Raw genomic sequence first — 19,795 nt, forward strand, 5'->3', positions numbered from 1 at the left:
GCTTTCAGATAGTTAAACAGATCCTTGACCACGAAAGTTAAAATTAACATCAAGTTTAGTTGAGTAGCCAGTGAATCAGTTTAATCTGACTATGATTAATGTAGTCAAATCGTAATGTGAGTTTCACTCCTCCCCTTCATTAACAAGATATTTAACTTTTCATTCAGGATCATGTTGACAACTCTGACAGATATAAATCTAGTACACTAAGCTACAATCACCTTGGAATCTGAAATGTGGTCCTATTCACAAGCCTAAATAAAATGAGAAAAGTAATAGTTATGTTATAAAAATAACAATTACTAGTGTTATTTCATAGTTTACCAAGTACCTGTATATGTAATCTCATTTAATTCTTAGCACAAGTTTGTGGTGTAAAATGGTAACAACACTCTTGTTTCACAGATAAGACAACTAAGGCCCAGATAGAAGAAATGACGGGTGAACAGACAAGTAGCTAGTTTAAATGTCTCCTGACTACAGTTCACTGCTACTTAGACTCCTCAAAGTCTCTCCTTTTTCATTCTTGTTTTTGTTCCTGCCAGATACAGTAGGACTCTCTCCACCCAAATCAGAAGTCTGTCCCCTAAAAGCTGGGTGAAGGGTACACAGCACCTCTACCATTTTTGCAACTTCTTGTGAGTCAGACTATTTAAAAATAAAAAGTTTTAACACAACAAAACACAAAACCCACTAAAACTAAAGCTTAACTAAACTGAACTAAGCTAAAATAAAATAAATTTTAAAATTCCTTCCCTGCACTTTCCACCTACCCCTTCTTCAAAGCTCCCCTCTTCCACAGGACCTTCTTCAGTGCACTGGCCAGTAGGGACTGAACCTCTTAATGACTAAAATCAAGAACAACACCTTTTTTTTTCTGAAATATGCACACAACAAAACAGTTGAGGATTGCATTTTCTAAGTGACTGTGTTGTAATCAGCTACCCAAAGCAGAAGTTACTGGTAGATCTAGGAAACACTGACACTACTAGCTGAAAAGTGGAAAAAATCAGGTCAGTTGTCCAACTGCTGATTTTTTAAACTTTTTTTTTTTTTATGAGGTCATTTAGTTATTTGGTTATCTTGTGTGAACCCAGATGAATTTCATCAGTCAGGCACCATTGAGTACTGTCTTTCGTGGAATCCAGTTCAAGATCCCTTGAATCAGGATCACTCTGGGACTACTGCAAGGTTCTGAGGTGCCCAGAGAAAATGCTACCATACAGTAAGAGAAGTCTAGAACCAGAACCGTGTGAAAGTACTGTTTCTAAACTTGGAATCCAAACCTAACTCTATGCTTTAACTACAGTTAGTAGTGCTGCCCTTGCAAATGCTGTGGGACCTACCAACACTTAGTTAGTTCATTTACCTACAGGCCTCCATGAAAGTGTTGCTAAGTGAGACTCCATAACTAGAGGGCAAGGCAACCTGAGTTCCCCTATAATAGGTGTGAAATCATATATAAAACTCCAAGCCCAGGTGAACGAGGAAACCAAAGAAGGGAATCTGTGTAAGTTAGAGGGGGCTCACTGTCTTCCTTTTGTCTGATTTCTAATCACACAAATAATTCACCATTTTATGTTATGGCCACTTCACTGGTGAAAAGGGTGAAGGAAGACCCACTCCTTAGTAGGCAACTGACTTACATAAAATAAGATTACGTAATTACTGAAAACTGTAGCACTACACTTCAGGCTTGAGCTGGGGAAAAAAGCAATCAACAACCACATATTGAGAGTCTAGAGTATGCCAAGTACTGTCCTGGGAATTAAGACATAGCCCTGCTCTCCGGGAGTGTACAGTGTGGTAGAGGAATAAAGACAGGTGGCATCTGTGGAATGTGAAGCCATCAGGCTTCAGAGGCAAGAGAGAATCTATCGTTGGGTAATCAGGAAAGGATTCATGATTGTCAGTGCTCTAATGAGGGGAACAAGGCTGTGCTTAAAATGTATTTCATATTTCTTTCTCATAGGCCCACAACAGAAACCTACTCTCCATAGATTTTGATCACATAACCCGCACAGGAAAGATCTATGATGATCATCGAAAATTCACCCTTCGAATTCTTTATGACCAGACAGGACGACCCATTCTGTGGTCTCCCGTAAGCAGATACAATGAAGTGAACATCACATATTCACCTTCGGGATTGGTGACGTTTATTCAAAGAGGGACATGGAATGAAAAAATGGAGTATGACCAGAGTGGAAAAATTATTTCAAGAACTTGGGCTGATGGGAAAATTTGGAGCTATACCTACTTAGAAAAAGTAAGTACATAGGGGTAAAAGACAAGTTTCAAGTTTCTGAATGAGACTATCGAAAATGGCCCTAATTGTCCATCTTGGTGAGGACCTGCAGGAGAAAAGTCTGTATTCCAGCTGTTCTGTTCTGTAAAAGTAACAAAAAGATGTTGAACTTATAAGGATAAACTGTTTTTCAGCTGAAAATTTTCCCCAGTCCCACACTCTGCCAAGTACTCTTTCAGACTAAAGTAAGAATAATGGCTTAGCTTTCTCCTCATTTGAACATCTTTGTTCATGCTTTTGAAAAGGTATCTTTATTATTATGAAAGCTCATACTGAGGGAAAAATAGCTAGAAAATTATAAAATCGTGTTAATGTACTCAGCTCTGGTAAAAGGCTTTTTACCCAGAGGATAAGCATTTCTAATTTTGTTAGGATAGTCAGTGAAATTTTAGTTGTATGCATTTGAAGACTAATTTCCAAAAGTAATCAGCCTGCGGGAATGGTGGTAGTGGGGCCTCATTGGTAATACTTTTTTGTGTACACTGAGTCTCCAATAGCATCCATAATGGGAGCTTGTGGCCTGTGTCTGGGAATAATAGAAAAACATTTTAATCCCACTACAGGAACCATTTGTCAAACATCAGCCCCTACAGAGCAAAATGGTTTCTGGCCAGATTGGTACCAGAGGACAGTAAGAGTAATTGATCTCTATCTCAATGTCTAATCTCCTAAGATAGTGCCTCTTGCTTCCCAAATCTATTCTTTCAACACATTTAGGAATTCATCAGTCCTAAATTAATTTCTACAAAAATTGAAAAATGCCTTCCCTTGAGAATTCAAGGGTAATCAGTATAAGGTAGCTTCTAGATGTTCTTAGAAAAGTCATAGGAGCTCATAGCTCACATGGCAGATTTCCCTGTTGGTACCAAGTAATGCCCAACTTTTCTGATACACCCTCCCCAAAGTTAATAAAAACAGTGTGCCAGTGGTTATATGTCATTATAAAACCATGTTACTAGTTCCCAGAGTTTATTGCTGGAGAATTTACCAAGTTAGAAATGCCTGGAGATAAAGCAGAGTTCACTTGGGAGCTAGGGCAAAAGGAAGGAGTCCTTTGCTGAATCCACCTCGTGTCCTTTTCTGCTAAAAACATTCATCAAATCTATAATCTATCCTCTACACTGGCAAAATCTGAATCTTACAGAGCAGGTCTTTCCTCTTTTGAATTTTGGTAACAAGAATGATTGGCAAAACCGTATGACTAGTGCCTACAGAGTGCCAAGCCTGTTATAACATTAACTGAATCCAAATATTTGCTGGTATGTGTGCATAGGCAAAGTATTTCTTAAGGTGTATATTGATGACCTTCATATGAAGAAAAACAGATGCTACTGATCACTAACAGAATATTGGCTGAATTAGTTTTCCAGAAAGGAAGACAGGTTTGCACCAATCTTTCCACATGTCCTCCACATGACTACTTAAGTAGCCAGCACTCCTTAGAAGCATACGTGGGTTTGCACTCGTAATTCCAACCTCAATGACACTAGAGTCCAACCAACTGAGCTAATTGCCTATAGACAGTCACATCTAGGTCTCATAAGACTCTCCCTTTAGATTATCTGCACAATAACATAAGAGCCTATTGAAAACTTCAGTTTCATCCCTAGGTGCAGTTACTGAGCCTCTTCTCTGACACCAATGAGGAGATTTTATTGTTTCTCTTTTCTGAATTCACTGATTATTCCATCAAATTTACTTAAGCAAAGAATCACGTGAAGCAAACTTCATAAGTTCTCTTTGCCACAGAAACCTAGTTGGCAATAACTGCTAAGCAAACAAACAAAAACCTCAGTGAGACTGCCAGTGTCTGCAGTGTACAAAAATAAGACCTTCCTCACCCAGAATAAGGTATCAAGACAAGTCCTGGTAACTTTCTGACCAGTGAGACAAACCAACTTATTTGTACCTTTGAGTTCACTTTTGTTCTTTTCTTGATTTTATATTTAATTTGTTCTCTAATTAAAAGAGTAGCTACTGATTTAAGCAATCCTGTTATGCAAAACTCAGAACCTACAAAACGCATACTTACGGAATGATTCTTTACTTTCCAAAAATCATTTGTCATAAAATTGATTTTATTAACATTATTATCACCAGTAATCATAACTAATTCGCTTAATAGATATAATTAAATGAAATAACTTAATATAAAGCACCCAAGTAGAGAATTTAAATGCTAGCTAGCACTTACTGCCACTTGGAGGTAAATCAAAGCAAGAAAGAGCAGAAAAAAGGAAGGGAGGGAAGAAGGAAGGAAGGAAGGAAGGGAGGGAGGGAGGGAGGAAATTAAAGCATCTTTGAAATTGTGATTCTAGAGGGAAAAAGGGAAAGAACATTGAATTTACCAAAATCCCAAGTAACATGTAACTTTTTCAGTGACTTGAGGTTTTGCATCCCCTTGTGTTCTTTCCAGTCTTCTCTTTAATATGGCCTTTGTGGCACATTCTCTCACTATGACGGGGCAGAGCAGGGATAAAGAGGCTGATTCTCATAGTATATTTTAAACTAAGAATTCCCAAGCTTTAACATGGATTTCTCTTTTTACACCACAAAATACTCCGGTATTACCGTGTGAATTTGCTTGCCATACCTGTGTCACGATGTATTAAAAAGCAGCAGCAGATTTTTCACCTTAACATGCAGAAATTTTGTAAAAATAGTTTGACTTCCTCTAGAGTAAGTGAAAGTTATGCATATCATTTTCATGCACAATGGTTTGTAGCCATTAGGAGAAAAAAAATTATTTGGATAATGGCTGTGGTTGCTTAATGATCTCTTCCCTATTAAAAAAATCAATTATTGTTTCTTAAATTTTCTCTATGTGGTCATTAATTCTCTGTCTTGATTTATGAGACTTCTCTGAGTTAATTATATTTTGAAGACTTGTGGGCTAAAATTTTGTATTACAGTAAATGTAAATCTTTCAGTTTCCTAAAATAATTCTTATGAACTTCATTTTAAAAATGCATTTAAATATATTTTATAATCATTTAATAAGATATTTTAGCCTCATACATTTACAGCAATTGCCTCTTTGGGGCTGACGTTTTCAGAGGCTGCCTAGAGGGACAGAACGACGACTGTGGCTTCAGCTTCCAGGTGGTGCCACACTGCTATCTGGTGGTCATTCAAATGCTTTAACTTTTCAAATTTCTGCTCTCATTTCTAGTCTCGTTCAAATAAGCATACAGCCATGATTGCTGTTGCTGTTGTTGTTGTTGCTTTTACAATTATATCTTTTAGAACCTCACAATCAATTAAAAGAATAAAAGTCTCCCACTCCGTTATTTGGACTAATAAGAAATGGCCTTTTATCCTATAGCAGCATTGTGGACATTGGATAGATTCATAAGCATTGTTTTTGAGCAAACTGATAATAATGCCCACCCAAAGTGAAAAAGCAGCCAAATGAGAGCTAAATGGTATTTTGGCAACATAACAGTTACATTCATTTGATTTCTAATCACATCATCCACATTCTTGCCATTGGCAGGAAGCTTTGAAACAGACCAAGGGCTTTTGAGACAGCCCAGCATCAGCACCACCTAGGAACAGGGTTCAGGCAGTAGTTTACTGCAGGCTGGAGGATGAGAACAGAGGAGAGAATAACAATGACGTGCCATAAATACTTGGAAAGGCTGGTACAGCAACTGAAAAAGGCATGGCCCAGGCAGGCTGGTACTAGATAATATGTGGGGGCCATATGGTGATAGTCCCTGGCCCGTGTCACAGGTGACAGATGTCATCTACTCACGGCAAGTTGACAGAAGAGAGTGGAAAGGAACTGAGAAATATGACTTTCAGCCTAGAGATAATGCAAAAGCTTTTCCGCAATTCCTGTATAAAGCCTTTCCACCCCTGCTCCCTGCCACCTGCTTTCCCACTCATAGGAAAATTTCTTGCTGGTTCTATTGAATTCTGCCTTGGTCCAGGGAGGCAGTTATCCCTTAATGTCTCCAAGCCCATTCAGGATTTCCAAGTCTCTTTCCTTTTGTTCAGGAGGTTTTCAGAGGTCACAGTGGTGGAATGGTAGGCTGTGGCAAGCTGCCGGTTGTTCACAAGTGACGAATTGACAGGATTTCTGTGCTCACCTCTGGCTCTCCAGGCATAATGTTGGTAGAAAAGAAAGAATGAACAACCGACCAAATAACCACTGACTTTGACTTCATGATACTGAGATGCAATTCAAAATCAATAATTCCCGGAAGGGTAGGGAGGATATGCAGTTTCAGAAAGCACATTCAATATTAAAATGTAATGTCATATTTAGAAGATATAAATGCACATTACATATACTTATGTAATTCACATTCATAAACATATAATTTGTGCTTAGAAAATGAAACTATACCTATTGTTTTCATAACACAAACTTGAATAAATAACCCTCAACTAAATCCCTTTGCTTGAAAAGGTAATTTTCAAAAGGAGAAGAATAAAGCTCCCCTAGGGAGTCATATCAGAATCTCCAAGGATGAGAAATTTTTATTTTTATTAAAAGATGAGATGCACATGTCAGTCAATTACAGTCCTCCCTAAAACAGTGCTCCTTTTATGTCTGTATTTGCAATTAAAACAAGACAATCAGTATTTATGAAACACCTATTACCTGCTAAGCATTATACCTCAACAAACAACTGTTTCTGAAATACAGATCAGTTTAGGGGAGAGGGGTTGCATAACCAGAGAATCATTCAATCTTAATGACATGCCTCCCTAATATTAAAACACAAATGGAAATGTGAAGTTAAAACATCAATTGCAAAACAATAATAATACCATAATAATATTTTATGCACAATTTTTAGGAAGATATCTCCGTGAAGTCAATCAATACTTTATGGTAACTATAAATTAATTTGTGAAATGCCCTGCCATCCATTTACCTTCCTCTGAAACATATGCACATTGAAGCAACCTTTCTAAAATACCAACTTGACGGTTTCTCCCAGCTTGCACGTGCCCTCTTGCAACTGTCCCTTAACTTTTTTAAGACCCTTCAAGAGTGCCAGATGCAGTGGCACACATTGGTAGTCCCAGCTACGCAGGAGGCTGAGACAGGAGGATGGCCTAAGCTCAGGAGTTTGAGGCTGCAGTGAACTATGACTATACCACTGCACTCCAGCCTGGGCAACACAGTGAGACCCTGGCTCTAAAAAATAATGAAATAAAACAGAAACCCTTTGATGACTCCCTGTTGCCAACATACTTGAATCCAAACTCCTTAGTGTGGCTTAGAAAGCCTAGCATGATCTGGACTCAGCCTACGTAGCTGACGTCATCTCCTGCCATTCCCACCATTCCCAACACACTCAAGCTCTAGCCACACAAAATTTCTCTCATTCTCTGAAAAAGTCATGTTCTTTTTCATATCCAGACCCTCACAAGGCTGTGCTCTCTGCCAAGAATACTCTTTCCCTACCCCTGCCCCAGGCTCCCTGCCGTTGCCTGGACAATCCCCAGGCAATCTTTATGTCTCAACTCAGATGCCACTTTATCCAATAAGCCTTTTCTGGTCTCTCAAGTCTGAGTAAGTTGGTCTTTCTCTGCCTTTCAGAAGCACTCTGTAACTCCCCCGTCATAATACATTTCACACTATATTGTAATTGCTTGGTTGCTTGTCTTTCTCCTCCATTAAAACTGTAAATTTCATGAAGATAGACACCACTATTGTGCACTACTGTATCCACTAGGATTTGCCACAGTGTCTGGCACACAGAAAGTGCTAGATTAATTTGTGTTGAATGGATGAATGTGTATTTTCTTTAATCGCCTCAACTTTAGTTGTCCATAATGTGCTATTCTGCCTTTGTCTCGTTTCAGTCTGTGATGCTTCTCTTACATAGCCAGCGGCGTTATATCTTTGAGTATGACCAACCAGATTGTCTGCTCTCAGTCACCATGCCTAGCATGGTGCGTCACAGCTTACAAACCATGCTTTCAGTGGGCTACTACCGGAACATCTACACCCCACCAGACAGTAGCACTTCTTTTATCCAAGACTATAGTCGAGATGGCCGATTGCTACAGACCCTGCATCTGGGGACAGGGCGCAGAGTCTTGTACAAGTACACCAAGCAAGCAAGGCTTTCTGAGGTGCTCTATGATACCACTCAGGTCACATTAACATATGAAGAGTCTTCTGGAGTGATTAAGACAATACACCTGATGCATGACGGATTCATCTGCACAATCAGATACAGGCAAACAGGTTTGTTGTGAAAGAGTGATGATGTCTACAACAACATCACTATTTTCTTATGACATTTTTACTGACCACAGTGTGAGATAGAAGCATTAATCTACACACCTTCAACCCAACTTTCACTTTACTTATCAAAGTATCTGACATTGAAAATTTAAAGCATGTTATAGTCTGATGAAAACTGATTTCTTAAAAACATATAGTGCATTTCTTTCTTTCAGCTCTCAAGTAATTTGAAATCCAAGTGCCTAGTGTAACCGTATACCCATTCCTGCTCAGCACCAAATCTTCTCAAAGATGAAACTGCAAGATATAAGTCTCACTGAAACTAGCTCAAGCCCTGTGTAACCTTTATAAGCCTCAGTTGATGACAAAATATCTTCACAAGTCAGAACTTTCTAATGTATTTTACTCTTTGGGTTTATAGAATGCCGAAATCCAGTTACTTTAATGGTGGAATTTGTCAAAACCTGACCCTCTGACTTTGTAGCAAAGGTTAAATGAAATGAAAGCATTTTTGTCAAGTGATTATAGCAAGAAAACATGTTCATAATATCAATTTCATCACCCTAGGCTACTGGATGTTATTACTTCTGTAGTTTCTATAATTAAAATGTTCTATAACTATACAGTATTTTATTTTTTTTATATTTGAGGATTACCACTATGAGAATATATATCCAGGAGATAATATGCCCAGGCATTTGATATCAGAGATCAATCTCTAATATTTTATTATGAATATAAAAGCACCGGTACTAAATAAAATAACACTAGACCTTTCTGACTCTTCCACACTGATCACCTAGCTTCTTACTGTTTTTGTTTCGGTTCCTATAGGACCTCTTATTGGACGCCAGATTTTCAGATTCAGTGAAGAAGGTCTTGTGAATGCACGGTTCGACTACAGCTACAACAATTTCCGTGTCACCAGCATGCAAGCTGTAATCAATGAAACCCCTTTGCCTATAGATCTGTACCGATATGTTGATGTCTCTGGCAGAACAGAGCAGTTTGGAAAATTCAGTGTAATTAATTATGATTTAAATCAGGTCATAACTACTACAGTGATGAAACACACCAAAATCTTCAGTGCCAATGGACAAGTCATTGAAGTCCAATATGAAATCCTAAAGGCAATTGCCTACTGGATGACTATTCAATATGATAATGTGGGCCGCATGGTAATATGTGACATAAGGGTAGGAGTAGATGCCAATATAACAAGGTACTTCTATGAATACGATGCTGATGGGCAACTTCAAACTGTTTCTGTAAATGACAAAACCCAGTGGCGTTATAGTTATGATCTGAATGGAAACATCAACCTCTTAAGCCATGGGAATAGTGCTCGTCTTACTCCTCTCCGATATGACCTCCGAGACCGCATCACCAGATTAGGAGAAATTCAGTATAAAATGGATGAAGATGGCTTTCTGAGGCAGAGGGGAAATGACATTTTTGAATATAATTCTAATGGCCTGCTGCAGAAAGCCTACAATAAGGCTTCTGGCTGGACTGTGCAGTATTACTATGATGGGCTTGGGCGACGCGTCGCGAGTAAGTCCAGCCTAGGGCAGCACCTTCAGTTCTTTTATGCAGACCTTACCAACCCCATAAGAGTTACTCATTTGTACAACCACACAAGCTCGGAGATTACATCTCTGTATTATGACCTCCAAGGTCACCTTATTGCCATGGAGTTAAGCAGTGGTGAAGAATATTACGTAGCCTGTGATAATACAGGTACCCCACTAGCTGTGTTCAGCAGCCGAGGTCAGGTCATAAAGGAGATACTATACACACCTTATGGCGATATCTATCATGACACTTACCCTGACTTTCAGGTCATTATTGGTTTTCATGGAGGACTCTATGATTTCCTTACTAAATTAGTGCACCTGGGGCAAAGGGATTATGATGTTGTCGCTGGCAGATGGACAACGCCTAATCATCACATATGGAAACAGTTGAACCTCCTTCCTAAACCATTCAACCTCTACTCCTTTGAAAATAACTACCCAGTTGGCAAAATTCAAGATGTTGCAAAGTATACCACAGGTATTTAAACTATTTAAAACTTTAAACTAAACCTGAGTAACTCAGTGCTGTTGATTTTATCACAGAATCTCAATGCCTTTGTAAATATGCTTCCTCTTCCTGACAGTTAGCCCACAGGTTATTGTGCATTTGCTGTCTTCCTTAGTTTTTTGGAGTGAGCAAAACATGCATGTTAACATAAAACATAATGCTTTTGCATCCTGCTACATTTTTTTTTAGCTGTTTCTGTGTTTTACTCTTACATGCTTATATGAATAATTACGTAAAAGAAAAATTCAGGATCTGTTTCATCATATAAACCTAATATGATGATCCATGTGGCCTTAGTACCACTATCACATTAGGAATTTCAATGTAGTAGGCTGAGCTTATAATCCAGGGTTATCCACAAATCAAAATTTTTCCTTGTAGAGAGAGGATCAGGTGTTTTAGTGTGGGTCATATAAAGGGGAGTTTTAGGCTGGGTGCGGTGGCTCACACCTGTAATCCCAACATTGGGAGGCTGAGGCAGGCAGATCACTTGAGGCCAGGAGTTCAAGACCAGCCTGGCCAACATGGTGAAACCCCATCTCTACTAAAAATACAAAAATTAGCCAGTTGTGGTGGCACGTGCCTATAATCCCAGCTACTCAGGAGGCTGAGGCAGGAGAATCACTTGAACCGAGAAGATGGAGGTTGCAGTGAACCAAGATTACACCACTGTACTCCAGCCTGGGCAACAGACTGAGACTACATCTCATAAATAAATAAATAAATAAATAAATAAATAAATAAAAGTTTTATTCCTAACTTCTATTGCCTAAACAGTTTGAAGGCAGGAGAGGTATCTTTCAAGTCTTCAACAAAGGTTATAAAGTATGGGATTTTTTCATTTTCTTTTTTAATATTGTGTCTCACAGACATCAGAAGTTGGTTGGAGCTATTTGGTTTCCAGTTACACAATGTACTACCTGGATTTCCCAAACCTGAATTAGAAAATTTAGAATTAACTTATGAGCTTCTACGGCTTCAGACAAAAACTCAAGAGTGGGATCCTGGAAAGGTTAGTAAAAGTTTTATCACCTCTTTTTAGCTGAAACAACAAAAGGGCATTCCATACCTAGAAATTATATTTACATATATTTGCTTACTGACATTTTAGTCTTCTTGAATATTCACTAAAATGTGCACAATTAATGAGAAGGTAGAAAAAAAGCTTCATGAGAAAAACATCAGAGAATTGGAATTTTGGGGGAAAAAAGATTAACAGGTTACTTGATGACTGCTGCAATAGGTAAATAAGAGGAAAGAGGAACTGTACTTTTAAAATTCTGAAATGGGCTACCAAGAGCAATTATGGATTCTACCTAGAGAAAATTGTTCAGTAAGAGACATGAAAACATCAGATTTCCAACTGTAAAATAATTTAGGAGATGATGTCTTAAGAGCATGGGAATAACAGAATAAAATTATTCTGATAAAGAAAAAATACATAAGCACAATGAAGCAAAAATAATGAATATTACAAGGGTACAGTTTTGGGAAAAAATAAGAACATCAAAACATTTAAGAGTCAGCAGATGATTTCATCAGACGTGTGAAGTACAAATGAAAATAAGAAGGAGCTTTTTCTTTCAACTGAAAGAAATGTGAATATCTGTGTTTGCAAAAACAAAATGAGCTTGATACAATAAAACTGAAATGTGGGTGTGAGACCTTGAAATTTAAGTCTAAAAAATTATAAGGGACAGGAAGTTCTAGATAGGTCCTATAAATCCATCCCTTTGTAAAGATGTAAATGCTTTTTGTAATTAAAAGTCCTTCTAAAAAAATTTAGCAAAATGTTGAAAATTGCTGAAGCTTCGTAATGGATACTTGGAGGTTCATTAGTCTCTTCTCTTTATTTCTTAGTATGTTTGAAAATTGCCAAAAATAAAAAGGTTTTTTTTTTAAGTCCACCTAAAAAGATCAGTGAATTTCTGGCTGATTTGCCGTAGTTAATTATAAGGTCTTAAACTCTTTAAAGTAGAAACTATGCCTTATGCATTTCTGTGTGCCTCGCTGTGCCTAAGTATTACTCTACATGTAGTAATAACATCTAGTCAATGTGAGTGAAATCAGTGAAAATAAAATGTCTGTGTTTTGGGAGAGCTGGACCCACTTAATGTGCCTTCCAGCTCTGCAATTCTGTGATTTCAAGTTTAAACGTATTTCTCCATGCTTAACTCCACCAAGACATAAGAATGCTAGGTAATCACCTGTTAGTCTTTTCCAAATCTCTGATGAAGAGATTCCAAATCTGGCTGATTTTTAAATCACTCACTGGCAAATTAAAGAGAGAAGGAAGCAACCTTGCAAGCCTGTCCTTTCCACAATCACCAAGTATCTGACAGATGTCTAACTCCATGCTGCATCTGCTCTGTGCCTCTCTTTCCTAGACTATCCTGGGCATTCAGTGTGAACTCCAGAAACAGCTCAGGAATTTCATTTCCTTGGACCAACTACCTATGACTCCCCGATACAATGATGGACGGTGCCTTGAAGGAGGGAAGCAACCAAGGTTTGCTGCTGTCCCTTCTGTTTTTGGGAAAGGTATAAAATTTGCCATCAAGGATGGCATAGTAACAGCTGATATTATAGGAGTAGCCAATGAAGATAGCAGGCGGCTTGCTGCCATTCTCAATAATGCCCATTACCTGGAAAACCTACATTTTACCATAGAGGGGAGGGACACTCATTACTTCATTAAGCTTGGATCTCTGGAGGAAGACCTGGTGCTCATTGGTAACACTGGGGGGAGGCGAATTCTGGAGAATGGTGTCAATGTCACTGTGTCCCAGATGACTTCTGTGTTGAATGGGAGGACTAGACGGTTTGCAGATATTCAGCTCCAGCATGGAGCCCTGTGCTTCAACATCCGGTACGGGACAACTGTCGAAGAGGAAAAGAATCACGTGTTGGAGATCGCCAGACAGCGTGCCGTGGCCCAGGCCTGGACTAAGGAACAAAGAAGGCTGCAAGAGGGGGAAGAGGGGATTAGGGCATGGACAGAAGGGGAAAAGCAGCAGCTTTTGAGCACTGGGCGGGTACAAGGTTATGATGGGTATTTTGTTTTGTCTGTTGAGCAGTATTTAGAACTTTCTGACAGTGCCAACAATATTCACTTTATGAGACAGAGCGAAATAGGCAGGAGGTAACAAAAAAAATCTCTGCCTTTGCGTCACCAAAGACTGCCTGTTTTTAAAACATAAAATGGTTTATTGTATTGGTTTTCTAGATCAGAACTCTGTATATGTAAATATGGAGGAAAAACATATCCAACTGCCTTTCAATGTGACGGAAGATGGTATTTTAATATTGTTTGTTTAAACTCTTTAAGAAATGACAGAGATTTTTAGTTCTTGTGTGGCAGTATTCAAAATAACACAAGTAGAACTCAAACAGCTAAAAATAGTTTTCGGAAAGCACCACTTTCAATTTGCCGAGCCATGCATATGTTCCAATATCCAGAAAGAACCCAAGGTTCTCTATTTCTATTGTGACAAGCAGTTTCATCCTTAACTGTTGGCAGAAATTGTGGGCTATTTGAATAGGTGGTGCAGTAGTATCTGAACCTTGCATTTCAAAAGACTGCCAGCCCTTTCACATTTTCCAGATCTGTTATAGGAAACTTAAAAACAGGTGTAAAATGTCTTCAGCCACCATCTCCTAGAGTCAGGACCCAATTGCCCTTCCTTCTTGATTATTCCTCCCTGCTTGTTAAAGTAAATGCCATATTGTTGTGCTGTGTTTTGGCATGTGGTGGCTGGGTTCTGTCTACCATGCTTCCCTGTGGGTGTGGTAACCAGACTGAATAGCCACTATTTGCTCATGTGTACGTGATACCAAAGCAGCTGGCCAATGTGACCTCTCTCACACAACCTGTTTTGACTCAACTTTTTACTAAGTTGTCCAGCTGTATTGGTATCATGTAAACGTAGCTTTTATTAACCTGGGTAGGAATTTCTCATTTATATATAGGATGTATTTTGGTCATAGTTTCACATTAGTGATTCAGCATCTATACACTAATCCAATGGTTTTGTGCACATGAAAGGTAATTTACTTAAAAGTATGATTCTGGTACAAAAACAAAAAGAGGCTTTAGCAGGCATACGTGCCTGGGATGCCAATACATACATTAACTACTACTGCAGAAATTCATAAGAGCCAAAACTTTGAAAAAATACACCTAGTACTTAAGTGAAAGTACTAAAGGGAAGACCAGACCAAACATCACAGCAGTTGCTGCCACATTGTTTCAGCCCACTTAGATTTATCTTTCAAATGTACAATTCTGTATTGAACATCTCCCAGCCATATTCAGGAAATCGAATCAAGTGAATCCTTTCCAACCACAAACATTTCAACTAATTATAGAGATGCAGACTCATTTTTACTAAAATAATTTATATGGTTAGTTATTTTCGTTCTCCGTCCTTACCCATTTATTTTTATTTAATCATCTCTACTGCCTAGGAAAATAACTGTTTTCCAGGACGGGTTATTTGTTCTGTGATCATTTAAAATTTGGAGAAAGGTCAGGATTAGTGTTAATATCAGCTGCAGTTTCTCAATCTCTAGGAATCCTGCAGTAAAAGAAGCCCCTTGGTGAGCTGAAAGATTTGTGCCCAGTGACAAAGAGACAGTTTGTAAAATGCTGTGTAATTGTAAGTTACCACAAATGAAAATACATGACAGCACAATGTGGCCCGTAGAAAATTTCCCTGAGCCAGCTTCTGCACTTTCATCACCGAGTCTGAACATTTGCTATGTCTGAAGGCAAATTTATGATGGAATGTTAGTTTGGATTCTTTCCAGCTGCTACCTAAATGCAGTGTGGGGTCATTGCCTTGCTTTGCGATGACAGTTTCTTTGAAAATACGCAAAGTCATAAGCTCATGTTAAGGTTTTCAAGAATCTGCCTCCTACTACACAAAGGAAAGCAAGGGAAAGGAAATGACCCTGGCAAACAGTAGGGAAGGGTGTATTCAAACATTTCATTTTCAAAACCTTTGGGTTAGAATACCACTTACACATGTATTCTGAGAAAGAGAATTCATGATGAACTCATCTCTCTTTATAACTGGAAACATACCAACTTGATATATTGCTAATCCATACTAAAATCATATTATTGGGTTTTTCCTGAATCAGGCCTGTGTTAATGGTACAGTATTTATTCAGAATGGGAATTCTAAAATTACTAACAAACTTGTTGAAAATTTGAATACCTCCACACCAACCTAAAAATGGACCTTAAGTTCCTAGAACCTCTGATGTTCTTTTAAATTAATGGAAAAATAATTTGTGAACTGTATATAGAGAGTGCATTCATAAATGTGATTATGTATTTTATCACGAATCCAAAATGTCAATATTAGAGTCCATTTTGCTTATGTTTTAAGCAATTATACTTTTTTGCAATTCACTGATGATGTATCATTTTCAAACTGCTTTAAGTATCCATCAGAAACAAGTATTTGAAGCTTTTACTTAATAGTGATTACCTTGAACTGTGGATTTCTAGTTTGTAATACATATTTAGTTGGTTCGTGCCTTTAGTTTCTTAAAGTTACATTTGTATTATATTCAGGAAATGCACTTTTTATTACTTACAGCTGTGGTTTTAATACTGCCTTGAACTATTATTATTCTTTTTACAACTCCTAAAGTTCGAGGGAGGAAAGAAAAAAAAAAAAAAGGTTAGCACTAATGAGTAGTAAATCGAAGAGAAACATTTTGGCATTTCTTAACAAGAACATGGAGATATTGAGTATATCACTTCCTATTCAGCTGAATAGAAAGAATGCCTTCATTGACTTGCAGTTCTGAAGTTTAAATTATTGAAAGAACAATTCATTTGCGTTTCCTGAGGAAAGTAAAAGCATTTTTCAGAGAAACATATGAATTTCTCATACCCAGCAGACAGATGGCTGACACTGCACAGCCACACACCATTCGAGTAAGTTAAAGTGAGAGCATAGTAGTTAGACTCTCCTATGAAGAACATTCTGGGCTGGAGGCAAGGAATACTCCATGGTTGTTTCTTTTTCCTAGTTAAGCCCATTTTGTTTGTGCTTTTCTATTTTGTTTTGTCTTGTTTTCACTCTTGCACTACAGTCTAGAGATCCAAATGAACTGAAAAGTTCAAAGTTTAACACATTTAAATATGTTTATTTTTAGTTGTCATTCTAATCATTATTGATTAGAAGCATGACTCCTGAAGGAAAGGGAAGTAAATCTCAATTCATACTAACTTTCAACAAAACACTTGCCATATAAATAAGTATATGATTTATTTTTAACCCAAAAAATGTATAAAATAAGTGTGTCCTTTGCTGTCAATTTATCTAGACGATCTATAATATATAGACTACATATATATAATATATACAACATAGCCAAATGTATGAAAACTTGACAATGATGTATAATTTGGAATTCACATGCTACCTATGTAGAGAGGTATGAAATTAAGTTATAATTTTCATGAGACTTTTTGATCCTGTTGACACAGTTTCAAGCATTCCATCATGTTATTTTGACTCTTTTTCTTTTTTTCTTTCTTTTTTTAAAAGTGTATTTTTAACTAGACCAGGCCCCACTATAATATCACTTAAGAGAGTCAGGGCAAAGTTTTTGCATTTATGAAGATGTGTCCATGTAAGGGTGATTGTAAAGGAGTTCATTGGTAATAGAAGCAAAAGTATAGTAATGAAGTATTGAAAAGAAAATTTTGGAGAGATTGGAGCATATTATATATAGCTTGTGGAAAGACATAAGGCTACAGATTGAATGGAATATTCCTGTTTTCTTGAAGAAATTCACATACACATAGCTGACCTGACTAGTACTTCAGCTCTTCCACAGCCTTCTATAAAGGTTCTTTCTTCTGCAAAGAAAACAAACAAAAAAACAAACAAAAACAAACAAAAAAACAGAAAAAAAGCAAAAAACAAAAAATGAAAAAAAAGCAAAGTAAAATTTAAAAATACAGAAAACAAACAACAAAAAAAATTCAACCATAAATAGTGACTATTATTTCAGTGTGTCCTTCATGTGAAAGCTATTAAGGACCAAATATACTACTGTTTATATGAAGAAATTACTTTCTAAACAGTAACTGAAAATACTTAGAGTTAAACTTGCTGTGGATTTTGTCTTGGCAGTTGTCATCTTACATTATTTGTCAAAGGAAATGTGTTTGGCAGTTAAAAATCTTTCCTTAGATTTAGTGGTGGACTTTAACCTCTTAAATAAATGTTAGTATATCAGATTGTGTCCTTGAAAAATATTTTACTTGTATGAATCATGACAACGTCTAAATCTTTACTATTCTTCTGGCAAAAGCATCCGTAAGAGAGAAGGCGAAAAAGAGAAGTATAGCCTTTATGTCAGAAAAACATTCTTTTTAGCTGCTTACTTTCTCATGAAAAGTAAAGATGTTTACAGTGTATGCCAAGTTTTCAGTTTCTGTATAACAACAGTTAGAGGTTCTAATCATATTGAAAATTGTGTTATAATGGTCTGAGCCATGTTGCTAGGAAACAATAGGTTCCAATTTTGTATTCCTGCTCTCCTGTGCTGAAAAGTGACTGGATACTGTACAGGTTCATGTTCTCTGGCTGCAGTTAAATGGTCTTTTGCATTTTGCTCTGGCTTTCAGGCCAGAAGCATGCATTTTTCTACAAGAGCATCACAACAACATGCTGTAAATATTTAAAGTTAAACATTATGTGTTGATATTTGAAAGAAAAGTACTTTGAATATTTCATTTTTAAAAAATAAAATTGCCAATGAAAAATGTGTCCCATTTTATTCATGCGCCAAACTGCCTTCTCAAGTCAGTCTGGTCACCTTAGATAGGATAAGTGGCTCACTAACAGGGAACAATAAAAACACATCATCTTGAAAATGTAGGTACAGAAATAAAAAAGTCACTAATCCTAGGCAGACGTCTCTTCATTTTTATTTTTCATACAAATAGGATCTCTGACACAAATGACCATTTAATAAACAAAGAAGAGTAGCTGCTGCAAATGTAAATGCCTCTAGGCTATGACTTTTAAAAAGGCTTCGCTCTGCTTTTGGTGCCTTTCTCAGCAATAGAAAGAAAATAAAAAATTATAAAAATGGGGTGGGAGAGATATAGGAGTTCAGGGTGTCCAAACACACTGGCAAAAAAATGGATGTTGGGGCGGCAGCCAGTGGGGAAGGGTGTCAGGGAGGGGAGGCAATCATGAAACACTAAAAAAATCCTATGCAATTACAATTGCCATTTGGCACTTGTTTTTCACAAGAAGACATTTACAAGTGATGCTGGGAAATCTGGCCAACAGATCTTCAAAAATTCATCTTCATACTAGCAGAGCACATATAGTCCAAACAGCCCATTACTGAAACTTGGAATCCTGCAATTTACACTTCAAAATGCCCTGCTGCTTTTTTATGTGTGTGTGTGTGTTTCACTATGTATATATATAGTGAAAAGAATCATGGAGCAGAAGACAACCTTGATCATCTCAACACAACCCATCAGTAAAAAATAATGGGAGTAGGGGGTTGTTAGTATTAATCATCTGGATTTTTTTCAAAATATGCATCCCACCTCACACTCAGGGTATTTTTTAAAAGGGCAGGAGCTCCTATAGGGAGATAATTATTAAAGGAAATAGGAGATTTTTGTATATTCCTTCCCTATTCACTCTCCCTTTTAGAGATCTGTGAATATCAATGTTATTTAAACATTCAGTAATATTACTACCTTAAAGTTATACATATCTATAACTACACACACATATATATGTAAATTATTGTACCTTAATAATCTTGTGAGGTTAGTACAACTTAATTATTCCTACTTGGCAAATACAATAACAGTAACAGACTGACTTACCTAAGGTCACGTGGATAATCAGTGACAAAGATGAAAAACAGTGGGAGCTGAACAATGAGAACACATAGACACAGGGAGGGGAACATCACACACTGGGACCTGTCAGGAGGTGGGTGGCAAGGGGAAGGAGAGCATTAGGACAAATACCTAATGCATGCTGGGCTTAAAACCTAGATGACAGGTTGATAGGTGCAGCAAACCACCATGGTACATGTATACCTATGTAACAAACCTGCACATTCAGCACATGTATCCCAGAACTTAAAGTAAAATAAAAATAAAAATAAAAATAAATGTTTAA

General features: G+C 37.4%; 1 protein-coding gene across 2 annotated transcripts in view; it reads left to right on the forward strand.

The window, feature by feature from the left end:
* The window catches only part of TENM1 (teneurin transmembrane protein 1), a 385,367-nt gene extending 366,965 nt beyond the window's left edge, over positions 1 to 18,402 (forward strand). For both annotated transcript variants that reach the window (XM_009198225.4, XM_017954358.3), the window contains exons 25-29: positions 1,973 to 2,269; positions 8,135 to 8,522; positions 9,357 to 10,577; positions 11,477 to 11,619; positions 12,995 to 18,402. In XM_009198225.4, the coding sequence (XP_009196489.2) occupies positions 1,973 to 2,269; positions 8,135 to 8,522; positions 9,357 to 10,577; positions 11,477 to 11,619; positions 12,995 to 13,753 (2,808 nt within the window). In that variant the 3' untranslated portion in view covers positions 13,754 to 18,402. The remainder of the gene's footprint in view (positions 1 to 1,972; positions 2,270 to 8,134; positions 8,523 to 9,356; positions 10,578 to 11,476; positions 11,620 to 12,994) is intronic.
* The last annotated feature ends 1,393 nt before the right edge of the window (positions 18,403 to 19,795 follow it).

This window comes from Papio anubis, chromosome X (genome assembly GCF_008728515.1).
Source record: "Papio anubis isolate 15944 chromosome X, Panubis1.0, whole genome shotgun sequence".
NCBI classification, from domain to species: Eukaryota; Metazoa; Chordata; class Mammalia; order Primates; family Cercopithecidae; genus Papio; species Papio anubis.